This window comes from Pleuronectes platessa, chromosome 2 (genome assembly GCF_947347685.1).
Source record: "Pleuronectes platessa chromosome 2, fPlePla1.1, whole genome shotgun sequence".
NCBI classification, from domain to species: Eukaryota; Metazoa; Chordata; class Actinopteri; order Pleuronectiformes; family Pleuronectidae; genus Pleuronectes; species Pleuronectes platessa.
In genome coordinates, this window is record NC_070627.1 from 4239829 (window position 1) to 4255992 (window position 16164).

Genomic DNA, 16164 nt, shown 5'->3' on the forward strand with positions numbered 1-16164 from the left:
GATTCAGATCAGTAATGAATTTTGAAATAATTAAGATTGGTCTACATGAAATAGAGGAAATACATGTGTCCCCATGACCTCGTAAAAATCCTCTCCTTGACATGTAATAACTTGGTGTCATAAACATGAGGAGTCTGAAGAAATGCCTGATAAGAGCTCCACCCACTCTAACTCAGCTGAGACAAACAGGAAGCAAAACGTATTATTCCTTCTTCCTGAGGAGACACGCACACACACACAGAGAAATAAACACAATAAGAAAAACCTCTACACAAAAACAACCACATCCACTGAGAGAACAACTGCTGGAGGAAACACTGGAAACACTGGAAACACTGGAATACTGGAATACCTGAACTTCAACAGGCTGCGGACTGAGCCACGACTCAAAGTGAAAGTAAATCTTCTTGTACCGACACACCTCGCTGTCCGTTTGCTGGGCTTTCAGTTTTACTGAGAGACAAAATGTCTTCCAAATCAGACGAGGATTTCTCTTGTCCCATCTGCCATGATATCTACAAAGATCCTGTCGTCCTGTCATGCAGCCACAGCTTCTGTAAAGCCTGTCTGCAGAGATGGTGGAGGGGGAAACAGGACCTTCTGTGCCCGTGCTGTAAGAGTAAATCGTCAACGGGCAATCCACCTCGTAACTTGGCTTTGAAGAACCTGTGTGAGGCGTTCTTAAAGGAGAGAGATCGCAGAGGTTCGGTAAAGTCTGAGGTTCTCTGCAGTCTGCACGCTGAGAAGCTCAGACTCTTCTGTCTGGATCATAAGGAGGCCGTGTGTCTCGTCTGCAGAGATTCAAAGAAACACACCAACCACACATTCAGACCCATTGATGAGGCTGCACAGGATCACAGAGAGGAGCTGCAGAAACACCTGAAGCCTCTGCAGGAGAAACTGAAGCAGCTCGAACAAGTTAAAGGAAACTGGGACCAAACAGCTCAGCACATTCAGCTCCAGGCCCGACACACAGAGAAGCAGATACAGGAGCAGTTTGAGAAGCTTCGCCAGTTTCTAAAGAAGGAAGAGGAGGCCAGGATCACTGCTCTGAGGGAGGAAGAGCAGCAGAAGAGTCAGATGATGAAGGAGAAGAATGAGGCTCTGAGCAGAGACATAGCAGCTCTTTCTCACACAGTCAGAGTCACAGAGGAGGAGCTGAGAGCTGAGGACGCATCATTCCTGTTCAACTACAAGACTGCAGTGGACAGAGTCCAGCAGCGCCCCCTGCAGGATGATCCACAGCTGCTCCCAGGAGCTCTGATGGACGAGGCCAAACACCTGGGCAACCTGACCTTCAACATCTGGAACAAGATGAAGGAGATGGTCTCCTACACTCATGTGATTCTGGATCCCAACACCGCAGACCCAGAGCTTGTCGTGTCTGGAGATCTGACCAGTGTGAGATCTGGAGAGCGGCGCCAGCTTCCGAAAAATACGGAGAGGACCAAATTCTCCTGCTCTGCTCTCGGCTGTCAAGGATTTGACTCAGGGACTCACAGTTGGGACGTTGAAGTCGGAGACAACAAGGACTGGGAGCTGGGCGTGTTGGGAGAGCACAGCCAGATGAGCAAAAGCCTGCAGGCAGGACTGTGGAGAATTATGTTCTTCAATACGAAGTTGACAGCGTTCTCCACCTCAGGCCCAGAGCAGGATCTGTCTCTGAAGAAGAAGCTCCAGAGGATCAGGGTTTGTCTGGACTTCGACGAAGGAGAACTGTCTTTCTATGATCTTGACTCCAACACACACATACACACATTCAAACACACTTTCACCGACACCCTGTTTCCATACATTTACACAGAGAGTCGTCTGGCAGTGAAGATTTTACCAGTGAAGGTATCTGTGACCGTGGAACAGCCCAGTTAGAGATCATGATGAAAATTCTCGATTGACACAAATCTTTCTTTTCATTTGCCAAGATATCATTTTGATTATTATCTTTGGTCGTTTTATAAAATTGTGGGTAATGCTAGATTTACAATGTTATGAATAATCTCTGTTCTGTAAAATGAAATTACATATTTAGAAGTTAAGAAGAAGAAATCCCTTCCTGTTCTTGCTCGATGTGACTTTGGAGAGTGGTTGCGACCTCATGTGATAAATGTGGAAGTGACTGAGAGTCACAGCTTCGATTGTCTGAATCCACTGCAGCAAGTTGAAGAGTGAGGCTGAAGTGTAGATCAGTCAAAAAGACTTAGAAATCAAAATGAAGCAGGAAACTTTTGAAACATTACGAATTCTAAACAGAGTTTGGTGGATTTTTAACAGCTCTTCTGGTTCAGGAAAGCCGGGGATTATGGGTAATGTCCACAGCTGAGGGGTGTTTCAGTTCGGTGAGTGGGACGACACAGTCAGAGCACGGAGCCCAACAGAGATAATTTCCACGTGTGCCTGCAGAGGGCGCTGTTGCTCAGTGAAGGCTACATAGTGTTGCTTTAAAAAACGGGATACAGGTTTACTTGGCTCAGATGCTAATAATAACAATTAGAAAACATCATTAGCATATTAGCGTCTCATCTTTAGCTGGAGCTGAGCATCGCTGTCATCCCGAGATGATGGTTGACAAAGCTGTGATGTCTTTACAGATTCTTTGATTGTGTATCATTTATATTTGTGATGTATATTCTTTTGACACTGGATGGTGGGGTTGATGTGTTTTTGAATAAAATGCTTAGAAATAGGTTGGAAATTCAGTTGATGAGGAAAAAGGTGTTTTCATTTAATGTCTCCAGTAGAAGGGAAGTACACTTCAATGTTTTGTGTTATGTTGTGTTGAAAATGTGAATGTCCAAACTGAAAAGTACAAATCATTTTGTTTAACAGAAAGTAAATCTACAACGTGTGCATTGTGATTTTTCTCTGATTGCTCTTTGGATTATTGTAATTGTGGGATCAATAAAAATTAAATCAAAGGGATCAATTCATTTTGTCTCGGTTGATTATTATTACCTTGTTGTCTTTGCTCCTGAACCTGGCTCCTCCATACAGGTTGACGTCCCGTCCCTCCAGATCCTTGTAGAGGTGCTGACCCAGGATCAGGTGGTTTTTACACACCTCCTCCTCATTAACGCCCTGTAAGCAAAGTGTAAGGTAGTAGAGCAATAATCTGGGATTTATTTATTGATCATTTCCTTCCTACTAGAGAGGAGGTGTTTCTTGTTTTATGGATCAGGACGTAGCTCTAATCAAAAATGGTAACCGTCATAAATACCTCCTCCATGTTAGTAGAGCTGGACTCAAGTTTGGTTTTAATTATTATTTATAAATGCTGTTATTTGATGCTATAAACTGGGGTTGAATGTCATGATTGACAAATGAAACTCGTGATTGGTTGAGTGCGGCTTCACACGGCTCATCACTACTGTGCTGAATAATGGAGACGTTATCGTCCATCTTTATTTACAGTCTATGTTTCTGTGCTGAGGAAAACTGAGGAGGCCATTAAAGAGGAAGTTAGACAGACAGACAGACAGACAGACAGACAGACAGACAGGCAGACAGACAGATAGACAGAGAGATATACAGACAGAGAGACAGACAGACAGACAGACAGACAGACAGACAGACAGACAGACAGACAGGCAGACAGGCAGATAGACAGATAGACAGAGAGATATACAGACAGACAGACAGACAGACAGACAGGCAGACAGGCAGACAGATAGACAGACAGACAGGCAGACAGGCAGATAGACAGATAGACAGAGAGATATACAGACAGAGAGACAGACAGACAGACAGACAGACAGACAGACAGACAGAGAGACAGACAGACAGACAGACAGACAGAGAGACAGACAGACAGACAGACAGACAGACAGACAGAGAGACAGACAGACAGACAGACAGACAGACAGAGAGACAGACAGACAGACAGACAGACAGACAGACAGACAGACAGACAGACAGACAGACAGACAGATAGGCAGGCAGATAGACAGAGAGATATACAGACAGAGAGACAGACAGACAGACAGACAGACAGACAGACAGAGAGACAGACAGACAGACAGACAGACAGACAGACAGACAGACAGACAGACAGACAGACAGACAGACAGACAGGTGAACCTACAGTTAGAGGTGTTCTCATCAGGGGGATGAAAGCTGTGAAAGGGCCGTTGTGACTCAGCAGAAGAAAACAGCCTTTCTCTGAAACACACACACAGATACAAAGACCAAAGGTCAGAACACAACCACCACCACAATGACACCAAACTGTAGGAAGGTGGTGACAGAGGCAGAACGATTCTTATCCCGTAGTTATTGAACACATCATTTTAGATCCACATTAAATGTAAACGACGAATCAATAACTGAAGGAAAACTGAATCAAATCAAACTGGATCAGTGAATCCAGCCATTAGGGTTCGAGGTAGTGGTTCTGGTTCTGTTTACCGAACAGGGAGACGGCCTCAGTCAGATTTTCTCTCTGGCGTCCGCTCCGGCCGAGCTCAATGAGCCGCTCCATCAGGTTACCAAAGCAACGCCGACCATCACCGATCTGACCGGCCTCACACACACACCTGAGAGAGGAAGAGGGTGATGGGACGACTAAGTAACACGTTCATACAAACTAAACACAGAGCTCGAAGACACAGAGACAAAAACAGTGTTTGTGAGTCTGACCGGGGTTGTCCATCCAGCTCAGTCTGACACACAGCTGTGGGGTCACACGTGTCTGCTGAGCAAGCAGAGACCAGCTCACATCCGAACTCAGGGCTGCCACCTACAGGGGACATGCCAAACATGCACTCACAGCTGGACTGAGAGACACACAGACACACAAACACACACACACACACAGATAAACACAATGTTAAAGAAAACCCTTCCACCAAGTGCTGAGGTATTCACAATTGTATTATAACGTTTAGAAGAAGCGACACTATTATTATTATGGTTTTGTTCCTGTCTTAACTTCAGATAAAAAAAATGAAATTCTATGAAGTGTCATCTGGAGCTCTCTCACCTTGTTGGGTCCTCTAAATACGCACACGGTGGAGTTCATGGGACACCCTCCATTGTTCTCTAAGCAAGGGTTTCTGGGTACACAGATCCTTCCATCACCCTGGTACTCGGGCTTGCAGACGCAGCTGACCCTTGACCCCTGTGAGGAGCACTCGGCGTTGACGTCACAGTCTCTTGCTGAACAAATAGCTGAACCGGAGAATGAAGACTATTTATTTACAGGGTCCAGATGAGACTCAAAGATTTTTAACTATCGAATATGAAAAGAAATCAGGATTACACACTTGTGTAATCCTGATTCACAAACCACAATTGATTTATGGTGTTAATTGGGGGCAGAACTTTGGTTTGCTTAATGTTGTGATGCAACTTGACCGATTGGCAGAGGCAAATAGGATAGGAGGTAATAAATTCTACTGAAATTCCATTCAGTAGTAGGCAGTCACAATGCATATTTACCACATAAAGTATTGAATTCAAACACTTTGCACTAAAATGTAATTTAAAAGCTGAAATTAAAATGGAGAAATCTGAATATGGAGCAGCTTGTTTACTTGCGCATTTGCCCTGTGGTGTCTTCCTGTATCCGGGCAAACATTCACAGCTGGCGGTGTCTCCCTCCCCGCTGCAGAATGAGTACGGGTTGCAGTTGCTGCACCTGGAGTTCACTGTCAATGACACAAACACAACAGCAGTGTGAGCGACAATTACACATCACACAAACAGTAAACATGCACATGGAGCAGTAATTACAACGTGAGTGGCTGACTCCTGAAAACAAGGCCGACAGTTTGTGTGGGCCCCTCGATCGTTTTGAAATTATTTCTGGTTCCCTTCTTTTGTCTGTTTCAGTCTAAATTTATTTATCTTTAATTATTAATGTGAACCATAGACTGTAAATAAAGATGCACATCATATCGTCACTTCCTCCTTGTATCTAGAAATGAAGCCAAATTATCCTGGATCTGAGCGCTTCGCCACCATTCCACTGAGCCCTCCGGAGCCTGATCTGCAGCCTGAGGAGACAGTCTGCATGCAGCCTCCACTTTGTTTGTTCCGTGGGGAATAAATAATTTAATCCATATTCTTATTCAGAGGTGTAAATTCAATTTATTCCCACAAGTTCACGGCTGAATATTAATCAGAGATAAGGCCGTCCTCCTTCTAGTCGAGATAAAAGTAAAAAAACGTCTATCATTATAAGTTCTCTGTCAATTTATTTTTCAGTGTGGATGATAAATGAATACCAGGGATTTAATAGCCTAACATAATCAGAGCAACTTAGAATTTGTGAATTATGATATTTAATTAAACCCAATGAGATGTAGTTATACAGTCTGATCCTGACATGTTTGGCTGCATGAGGATTCTCGGTCTCACCTTGGTCACAGATCTTCCCGGTGTACGGCGGCTGACACAAACACTGTCCGTCCCCGTCTGGACCTGCCATGCACACTCCATGCACACAGCCACACTCTGTACAGACGCAGACAAAGTGCAGTGACAGTTTATCAAACAGCTGTGGGAGATTTCAGCTGCTTCCAAACACAATATTCACATCGGGAGGTTATATTCTTCACTCATGTGAGGCTCAGAGGTGAGGAGGTAAGACAGAGTTTACCTTTATCACACTTTTCTCCATAAGCGTTTGGGTTCTTACACTCCTGACAGGCGAACCCAGAGAAGCCGTCCTGAACAGAGAAGGTTTTTCATTTTCACCATTAGTGTTGTAATATCACCACAAAATCAACAATATGTTTTAAAGGACAACCCAACACCTTGTTCCCCTGCACACGCAAACACAAAGTAGAATTAGAGAGGCAGAGGCGGGGGGGGGACGTCATGTCAGTGAAGTAAACTGACATCATCAGTGTCAGTATTTAGGTAAGAACATAGAGTCTGACAAATACATAAACGTCTCTGTGAACTCCCGTCAGATACTGACCTCACAGACGCAGGTCCCGTTGCCCAGGTCTCCGTCCTGACAGAGTCCATGGAAGTTACAGGTCTTCCCTGACCAGCTGGGACAGGCTGCAGAGAGACAGACAGACAGACAGGCAGACAGACAGGCAGGCAGATAGATAGACAGACAGACAGACAGACATACAGACAGACAGACAGACAGACAGACAGACAGACAGACAGACAGACAGACAGACAGACAGACAGACAGATAGATAGACAGACAGACAGACAGAGAGACAGAAAGATCGATAGACAGACAGACAGACAGACAGAAAGATAGATAGACAGACAGACAGACAGACAGACAGACAGGCAGATAGACAGACAGATAGATAGACAGACAGATAGACAGATAGATAGACAGATAGATATATAGATAGATAGATAGGTAGACAGACAGACAGACAGACAGACAGACAGACAGACAGACAGACAGACAGACAGACAGACAGACAGACAGAAAGATAGACAGACAGACAGACAGACAGACAGACAGACAGACAGACAGACAGAGAGACAGAAAGATAGACAGACAGACAGACAGACAGACAGGCAGGCAGGCAGGCAGACAGACAGACAGACAGATAGATAGACAGATAGATAGACAGATAGGTAGATAGACAGACAGACAGACAGACAGTGAGACAGGAGAGTGAGACAGGACATGGTTCAACAGTTCCCTGGACTCATATCAATGAGTGTGCTTCATCTGGTGCAGTTTGATTGAAACACTGTTGGAGGTGCCTGAGTGACATTCTCATTACAACTGATTTTGAGGGGAATATCCATATCTGAACCACATCTAACAGTAATCTAGATAATTCTCATCTCCATTTTACCTTTCCATGTGTGTGTGTGTGTGTGTGTGTGTTTGTTTTTGTCTGTGTGTCTGTCTTACGGAGACACAGCGTTCCCCAGTGCTCCGGGCAACACTGTGGCTGCATGACCCCCTTGGCACAGTGGTGCTGACACCCGTCCAGCGGCACACTGCTGCCCCCGATCTGCACCACGTAACTGCAGCACACAGAGAACACGAAGTCAATGAGCTGCTCCATCAACACATCGTATCACGACCACATCCACCCATCAGGTTCAGGTTTGTGTGTTAGAGCAGAAAATCATTCTCTTCTCTGATATGTTTAGTGTTACGTGTCAGTTATTACCATAGGAAGATAAATAGTCAAAAATAGTCCATTTTTCTAAACAATGTGACAAATTGCTTTATAGAATACGTGGGGAATTAAAAAGCACGGAACAAAACGAAACAAAACAAAAAATGAAAATATAACCTAAAGCTCTGGAAAACATAAAAAAAACACCTGAAACCCAGTGGCCGGAGGAAGAGAGTGAGGAAAGAGGGTGTTCAGTTGGTTGCAATATGCATCTTCACCACTAGATGCCACTATACCCCAAACACTGAACCTTTAAGAACAGCATCGGAGAAGATCGACTCAGTTACTTTATCCTGTTGCCAGGTTAGTACCTGCAGTTTAAGGTGCCCACAATCCCGAAGCCGTGCGGGCAGCTAGCGGTGGTGACGGCGGCACAGGAAGTGCATGAGGTTTGCGTGTCCAGCCTCTGAGAGATGTCACATCGACCGGGAGGAGGAGTCTGAGGGAACACAGGAGATCTGTCATCAATCTGAACATCAGTGTTCCTCTGGGTTTCTCTACAGAACGACACAAATCTGCTGCTCAGAGTCCAGATCAAACTCAGCGTCAGTTCAGTCCCGATTTTACTTCCACGGAATCTGTCCCAACAGTTCATAGAAGCACTGGTAACACTAGTGTGGTAAAGGTAATGGGACCAGAGGTAGTAGCAGTAATTTAATGATGAAGCTGGTTGATTTGGAGATATTTTAAATAATCTGCAAACTTCAGGGAACTTCTACCCAATGCACCAGATTTTATCACAGTTGTGAATAAATGCAGTGACATAAAATGTACAATATGTATATGGTTATATAATACTGCAAGTAATTTATGTAGGTACAATACTTGAGTAAATGTGCCTTGTCAATTTTCATCACTGAATATTTTTCAAAGCACAGTTCAGCTGTGTAAAGACGAGCTTCTCGGATAGTTTAAGTAATGTGGGTTAAAGAGAGGCTGTTTCCAGTCCAGGCCACAACAGTAAATGTGTGACGCACCTGAACTGAACTGAACTGTAGAGCAGTCAACTTGTTTCAAACTTGTAAATTGTAACACTTGCAGTAAAGGAGTTTACGAGTTAAGTGTTTTATAGATGAACCCAACACAGAGAGATGATTCCTGCTAAAAACAATTAGAAAATAGCAGCTATAAATGTTAACATCCAGGACATCTGAAGGTTGTTATTGTTAATTATTTAGTCATAAAGTGAAGTGCTGGACCGATTAACAGATGGACCTGATTAAGGAGGAAGATGAAAATTTAGAAGATCACAAAAATTCATCCTGAGGAGGAAACAACGGATGGATTTCCAACTCTATGGTGATACTTGAGGTAAAGTCAGGGATTCACCAAAGTCTTTAAAGATCCATCATCATGAATGTCTGTACACAAATCAGACCAACGTGTGGAGCGAGCAGACAACACTTCCACACTCTGATAGAAGGACCTGGGACTTCAGGGCAGAGTCAGTAAATACACTGAGCTTTCAGAGTTGATGTGGGATGTAAATGCTCCTTCGTGGTTTCTCTGTGCTGCTGCTTTCTTTCAACAGATCATCATCACACTGCTCATTTCTCTAAGCTCCGGTCTGGGCCTCCAGTGAGCTCACAGTTATATGCAGCACAGAGGGCGCCGTGTGACGAGGCGTTTTGTCCCAGGTGAGGTTCTGAAAACAGAGATGGCAAAGCAGCCAAGTTCCCCAGGGCTCCACACACAGAATGTCTGATAACGTTTGTCCACAACAACAACAACGATTCAGCGAGAACTCCCTTAAATTATAAGATTCAAACCATTTTAACAAAACGAATTGGATCGTTTGCAAAAACCTGTGAGAACAGATGTAAAATGTTTTCTGTGTGTGAAGAGCATAAACCTGATGATGACATCCTGATCAGCTGCTTTGACCATGACCACTGTGTTTATAGCTGAGCTGGCACATTGGCTCTATGATTGACAGGTCCAGCACTGTTCCCTTACATTTGGTATTCATGTTCCCTGATGAATGAACCACAGTGGCCTCGGTGATCCTCTGACTTTACCTCTTGCACCACGAGCAGAGGTTTTCATTTATCCTGTGGAAAGTCTAAAAAACTATTGGTAATCACGATAAAACACACATTCCTGTTCTCCTGAGGATACACAGTAATAACTCTTATGATCTTCTGACTCTTCACCAAGCAGCGTTATCGATCTGAAGTTTCAATTCATCCAATACTTTGGTTTATGACCAAAAAAAAACACCAAACTACATTCCTATCAAAGCCATGCAGGGCTGAGGAGAGAGAGGGGTCGTCTAGTAACCAGAAGGTTGCTGGTTTAATCCCCACTCCCTCCAGAGATAGTGCTGAGGAGCTTCTGAGGAAGACAGTGACCCACTAGCTGTTCCTGGTGCTGCCTCAGCCGTGTCAAATGTTCAGTTTCCTGCACGTGTTTGTTACTGTTGAGAAAATGTTAACATCCAAACATATAAAACGAGATAGTGAGAATGTTAAACCTGCTCAACTTCAGCAAGTTGGCATCGTCCTAGTGAGTGAGTGCTCGTATACCAACATTAACATCTGACCTGAGGCCCTGTTGTGCTTCACCACAGCCTCTGGATGCATACTGTTAATAGGTTGAATAAATCTCTGGAGTACTGGGTTAAGGTTTAAGGTTTTTGTTAGGCCTTTAACTTTGACCCTTAGTCCGCATGACCCAATACTTTTGTTGTGAGCAAAAGAGATTCTGTACTAACAAACACAAACAATCTTTAAGTTCACGCTGTGCAGGAAAAACAATCTGTGGTGTAACGACATCCATCAGATGTGAGAAATCTAAGGGGCACAGACAGGTGTCACAGTATCTCAGTGTGAGGGTGTGTGTGTAAAGTGTGTTACCGGTTGTTGCAGTGACGTTTGCAGGCGGAGCAGCAGCAGCAGCAGCAGCAGCATGGCTCAAAGTGTCACATCCAGTAGAGGAAAAAATAAATCCACCAATCCACTGTCCTCCTCAGTCAGTAGGACAAAACAAAAATCAGTAGAAAAAGTGGAATATGTGTAACGGCAGAGTTCAATCTTTCACATGCAGAGAGAGCCCAAAGCACAACCTGCAGTACGAGCTACAGGAAAAAACACTCAGATAACGACATCCTCTGTGCAGGAATAACACACCAATTAAAAAACAATAGACTCCAGCAGGAGCGTGGCCAAGAAAACTGGAAACAACCTGTTGCTCGAGAGAGAGAAACTGAGAAAACAGCTGAAAATATGAAAAAAATCCAGCGGTGCAGGGTGGATCCAGGCACCAGCGTGGGGATTATCAGCAGTTTTCTCGGCCTGGAGGCAACAATCCCTGTTATCTGGGAACCAAGAAAAACAAACAGCAAACAACTTAACTTTCAGCTCAGTGTCCGTTGAGAGCGACCAGAGGCTGGACTGACTGCTGCCGTCCTTTTCCTCTGTTCTAGGGAAAAAAAGAAAAACAGAAACTGGCACCTCCTGGAACCTCCCAGCAGAGGTCATCTCCTCCTACTACTCCCCTCGTAGTAACAGCAGCAGTACTTGTAGTAACAGTTGGAGTACTGATACAGAAAGAAGCAGCAGTCCCGGTGCCGGTATCGTTGAAGTAAAATAAAAGTAACATAAATATATACACTCACTACTCTCTTCAAAAGCTCTGGACTCTTGTACATAAACATCAGTAGCTCTCTGTATACAGTGTTTATTAGTTACACGTGTACTAATGTGATCCAGTACAACTGTACAATCATAAAAGGTGTTAACCTGTTTATGCTTTAGAGCTGAGGTCCAATGTAGAGATGGTGTTGTACCAGTGACACATTAGATTCAGGAGTTGTTTCTGAACCTGAGGATCAACAATCAAATAAAAACACACTGACCTTTAGTTTGAATCACTTTAAAACTGTTAAGATGACTTTATAAATTAGATTAGTACTTTTTTGTCAGATAAAAACTACTCACTTCTAGAATTACTAAATCATTTCTAGATTAATCAGTTTGTCATTTGGTTTAGGTTGGTTCTTAATTGACTTATAGTTTCAGCTCTAGATTTAATACAAGGCTTTGGAGTTATTATGACTCTGGGTTATAGAAAAAATTGCATTTTCTCTTTTTATCTATGGTATTTGATCCTTTTCTCTCTGAGGTCGTCTACTTTACACGAGACCATCTGAGGACTTGGTATCTCCGCCTGAATCGTATTGTCACTTGTTGTCCAGCTCATGTTTTTGTTTACGGCAGATCAGGAGCTGCTGTAAACAAAACCTTTAGATAATGAAGCTACAGTGGATATAAATACGTGTCGAGTGAGAGCGAGAAAGAGAAAGAAACGCCTTTAATTGTCTTTAGTGCCGTTGCGTAATTATTATACTAACAGGTAGATTCAAGTATTATAAGAATGTTTATTAGAATGTTTTTGGTCTTTGACTGCGAGCTCTATCTGAGACCGGAGAGAGAGAGATTGAGAGAAATCCTCTCTCTTCCTGACAGGAAGCTTCGGGCGGAACTCTCTCTCCCGGCCGTCCCAGTGGGGCAGCGTGATGTGGACGGATTTCCTCGTCAGCTGACACAACTCCTCGTTGGCTTCTCCAAATGAAACGAGGACAAATGTGAAAGCTGTGTTTCTTTCCTGTTTTATCTCGGTTTGATTTTTAACAAAACAGATGACGGACGGATCGGGGTGATTCTCACCAGAGGGGGGGGGGGTGGGGGGGTGGCTGGGGGGGGTTTAAAGGTCAAACTGCAAACAGGCCGAACAATGGCAGGAAGCAGGCTGGCGTTCAGGGGCTGTCAGTAAGCCACTGCAGAGATTTACTGCCTTGCTCATTGGCTCTCCAGCAGTCTAGAAGACTTTTTTAACTGTTTACCTTCACAAATATAGCTGACGGTGCAGGAATGCAAGACGAAAAGTTCAGAGATCACCAGAGTTACAACCTACGCTTTCAATCCTGTCTGTTTGTTTGTTGCTTTGTCAGCAGAAATACGCAAAAACTATTGAACAACTTTGCCGCTGGGACTTGGAGCAAGAAGAAGTCATTAGATTGTGGGCACTGGTATTAAAGATTTTGGTAAATTTGGTTTTGGTTTGATTGGATTTCTGGAAACTGTGCGAAAACTCTCCTGAGGTACATTCTAGTTGCAATTCATTTTGAGGGGAAAATCAGTATCTGCACCAAACTGATCTATCAAACGGACCAACATTGATATACATAGAGTTACAATTCTAAATGTACGTTTAAATCTTTATTCATAATGTGAATACTGACTGAAAAGATACAGACTGACTTCACAAGGCTTAATTCAAGAAGCCCAGACCTACTGAAGCTCTTCCTCAGGTTATAGAACCAGAGTGTAAAGTAATTTCCTCCAGACAAATCACATCACTGTGATCTTTATGTTTAGCCGATACTTTGACCTCGTATCTGTGTCTGCGTGCTGCCGACTGGCTGATGCTCTCCATTACAGTGGACGTACTATTATCTGTGGTCTTTGATATACTCCAACAGCTCTGTGTTGCCTTGAGGTGGTTTGATTGAGTCTGAAACAAATTAAGAATTCAAACCCTTTGAGTTTTACATAATCACACACACCACACACACACACACACACACACACACACACACACACACACACACACACACACACACACACACTGCTGACTCCTGGACAAGAAAGAAAAACCTAATTAAAGAAATTAAAAGAGAGGTCACAGGGCAGCGGCAGAGGTCGTGTCTCTCAGCCCTGTGACCATCCAACCTCAACTCAGGCCTCCGATCAGCAGAAAACAGCCAAGCAGACAAGAAACACCACGAGAGGAAGTGAGGAAGGATTAACTCTCAGTGTCACATCCCTCTGGTTGTTCACTGGTGTCTCTGGGATTCAGTCGTTAAGAATAACCACATCACCCCAAGAACACCCAGCGTGCAGGGCCGTGCACAGAGAGTTTGGGGCCAAGTGGTCTTCACTGTTTCTACATTTATATATAGTGTAAATAAAGTATCACATGGAGGATATGAGACAACCTTCTGATGCTTGTCACAACATTAAAGCACAACTTATTACCTGGTAGACGCTGTAGAGGTCAAGCAGGTCATGGACACGTAGCCTCGACTCTGTAAGGTGCTCGATTTACATTTGTATGTCATTGTGTCGGCTTAACGTGTTTTTTAAAATTACGAATTGATGCCATCCTGGTGCATATTAACAGACTTAGATATACGTTTAGTCAAAAGACAGTTCCACCAAACGTGTCCTTATTTAGTCAGAGAACCATTGACGTGAAAAATTCATCAGGTTACCAGTTCTCCAGCTAAGTGACCTACCAGACAAAAAACATGCATTGGAACTAATGATGGATTCATGTGTTTCATCCATGGAGATGATGACTTACCCTGAGCTCCATCAGGTGTGTGAAGTAGAAGAAACTCCAAGGTCTTCATCAGTAGAAGAACACCTGCGTTTCTCAAGCTAAACAGAACTTTCAGCTAATCTGAACCAGAGTTACGTCTGTTTAACTTTTAACGGTTTACTCAACATTCAATCAGCAAACAATATATAAATATAAATCTGCTGCTGCTCAACTGGGTCGTTCACTGATCTGACCCTAACTACTAAAGATGTATGAACTAGTAACCTGCCATTTGCTGACAAAAAACACTGACCCAGGATTACATCTTTTTAACTTTTAACTAAAAATGTAACTGACTTGAATTAAACTGTTTTAGCATCTAAGCTGAACCATTAGTTAACGTGAATAAAACAGAGTTAACCCGAGTCAAAGATCTGCTGCTAAACGTTTACCTGACCAGAACATGCTAATGCTAATGCTACCTGAACAACCGACATGTTGACTAACCAGTTAACAAATACTTAGCACCGAAATCCAAACTCCTAGATAACCTGAATTAAAGATTTGTGCCAAACAGGACGATTAGCTCACCTGTATCAAACTGGTATAGCTTAGCATGAACTGCTAGCTAACATGAAAAAGCTAAGCTACACGTTTCCACTAAACTTTGTTCACTGAACTAACCTGTACTATTATATAAATTAGCTATTAAACTGAACTCTAACCTGAACAAAGCTCATAATCTAAACTGTAGATTACTTTCAACCGCAATCATGCTAAACTGAATTATCAGCTAGTCTGAACCAGGATTACATGTATTTAACTTTTAACTAAATATGTAACTGACTTGAACCAAACTGTTTTAGCGGCTGAGCTGAACCGAGAATAAACAGAGTTAACCCGAGTCAAAGATCTGCTGCTAAACCTGTTTACCTGACCAGAACATGCTAATGCTACGCTACCTGAACTACCGACATGTTAACAAAAACTTCTAGATAACCTGAATTAAAGATTTGTGCCAAACAGGACGATTAGCTCACCTGTATCAAACTGGTATAGCTTAGCATGAGTTTAGCTAACTTGAAATAGCTAAGCTACACGTTTCCACTAAAGGTTGTTCACTGAACTAATTGGACTTAACCAAACCTTAATTTAAACTAATCCGTTAACCAACTTAACAGTTCCACTGAACCATAAACCAAACTTTGCAAAATCCAAATGCCAATAACGTAAACAAACAAAATGGCTGTTAACCAGAAGTATTCGCACACCTGAACTGACTTTTTTGCGATTAAGCTAAAGTTACCATAACTAAATGTTTATAACTTTTTTATTTGCCTTTAAATTTAACGAATTTAATTTTTTTGAATGTAGAAATTTGTTTTGAATCCCGTCGAGGTGAATTCTCCACTAAACCAAATTAAATCGTGAAGAAGTTTGATAAATTAGATGCTAACTGCAAAACAATGTATCCAGAGTAGTTTCCCATCTGTGACAGTTTCACCTTTTCGCTACAAAATGCATTGTCATGTCACTTTGTTCCAAACAGAAATCCAGCGTTTCCATGCGATAAACCTTCAAAATGTGATGATTGTCTTTATCTCCCCCCCCCCCCCCCCCCAAGAAAGCTGTGGCTGAAAATCTGTCCCTGGTCAGTTGACCTTCTCGAGCTCATCAATGCCAAGCAGAGGTCAGATAAGACATTTTGCTGATCAGACATTTCCCAGTA

The 16164-nt window shown here is 43.1% G+C and overlaps 2 protein-coding genes across 2 annotated transcripts in view; one reads left to right on the forward strand and one right to left on the reverse strand.

Moving 5' to 3' along the window:
* stab1 (stabilin 1) overlaps nt 1–11580 on the reverse strand; it is a 46641-nt gene extending 35061 nt beyond the window's left edge. The window contains exons 1-12 of the mRNA XM_053411428.1: nt 10967–11580; nt 8423–8550; nt 7838–7953; nt 6920–7005; nt 6596–6665; nt 6355–6450; nt 5529–5642; nt 4976–5163; nt 4633–4769; nt 4402–4529; nt 4079–4155; nt 2953–3075 (exon numbers count right to left, since the gene is read on the reverse strand). Of these exons, the coding sequence (XP_053267403.1) occupies nt 2953–3075; nt 4079–4155; nt 4402–4529; nt 4633–4769; nt 4976–5163; nt 5529–5642; nt 6355–6450; nt 6596–6665; nt 6920–7005; nt 7838–7953; nt 8423–8550; nt 10967–11020 (1317 nt within the window). The 5' untranslated portion in view covers nt 11021–11580. The remainder of the gene's footprint in view (nt 1–2952; nt 3076–4078; nt 4156–4401; nt 4530–4632; nt 4770–4975; nt 5164–5528; nt 5643–6354; nt 6451–6595; nt 6666–6919; nt 7006–7837; nt 7954–8422; nt 8551–10966) is intronic.
* Nucleotides 158–2927, forward strand: LOC128424974 (nuclear factor 7, ovary-like). The gene has a single exon (XM_053411441.1). It carries the CDS (start codon nt 466–468, stop codon nt 1867–1869), a length of 1404 nt encoding a protein of 467 aa, XP_053267416.1. The 5' UTR covers nt 158–465; the 3' UTR covers nt 1870–2927.
* Nucleotides 11581–16164: the final 4584 nt, after the last annotated feature.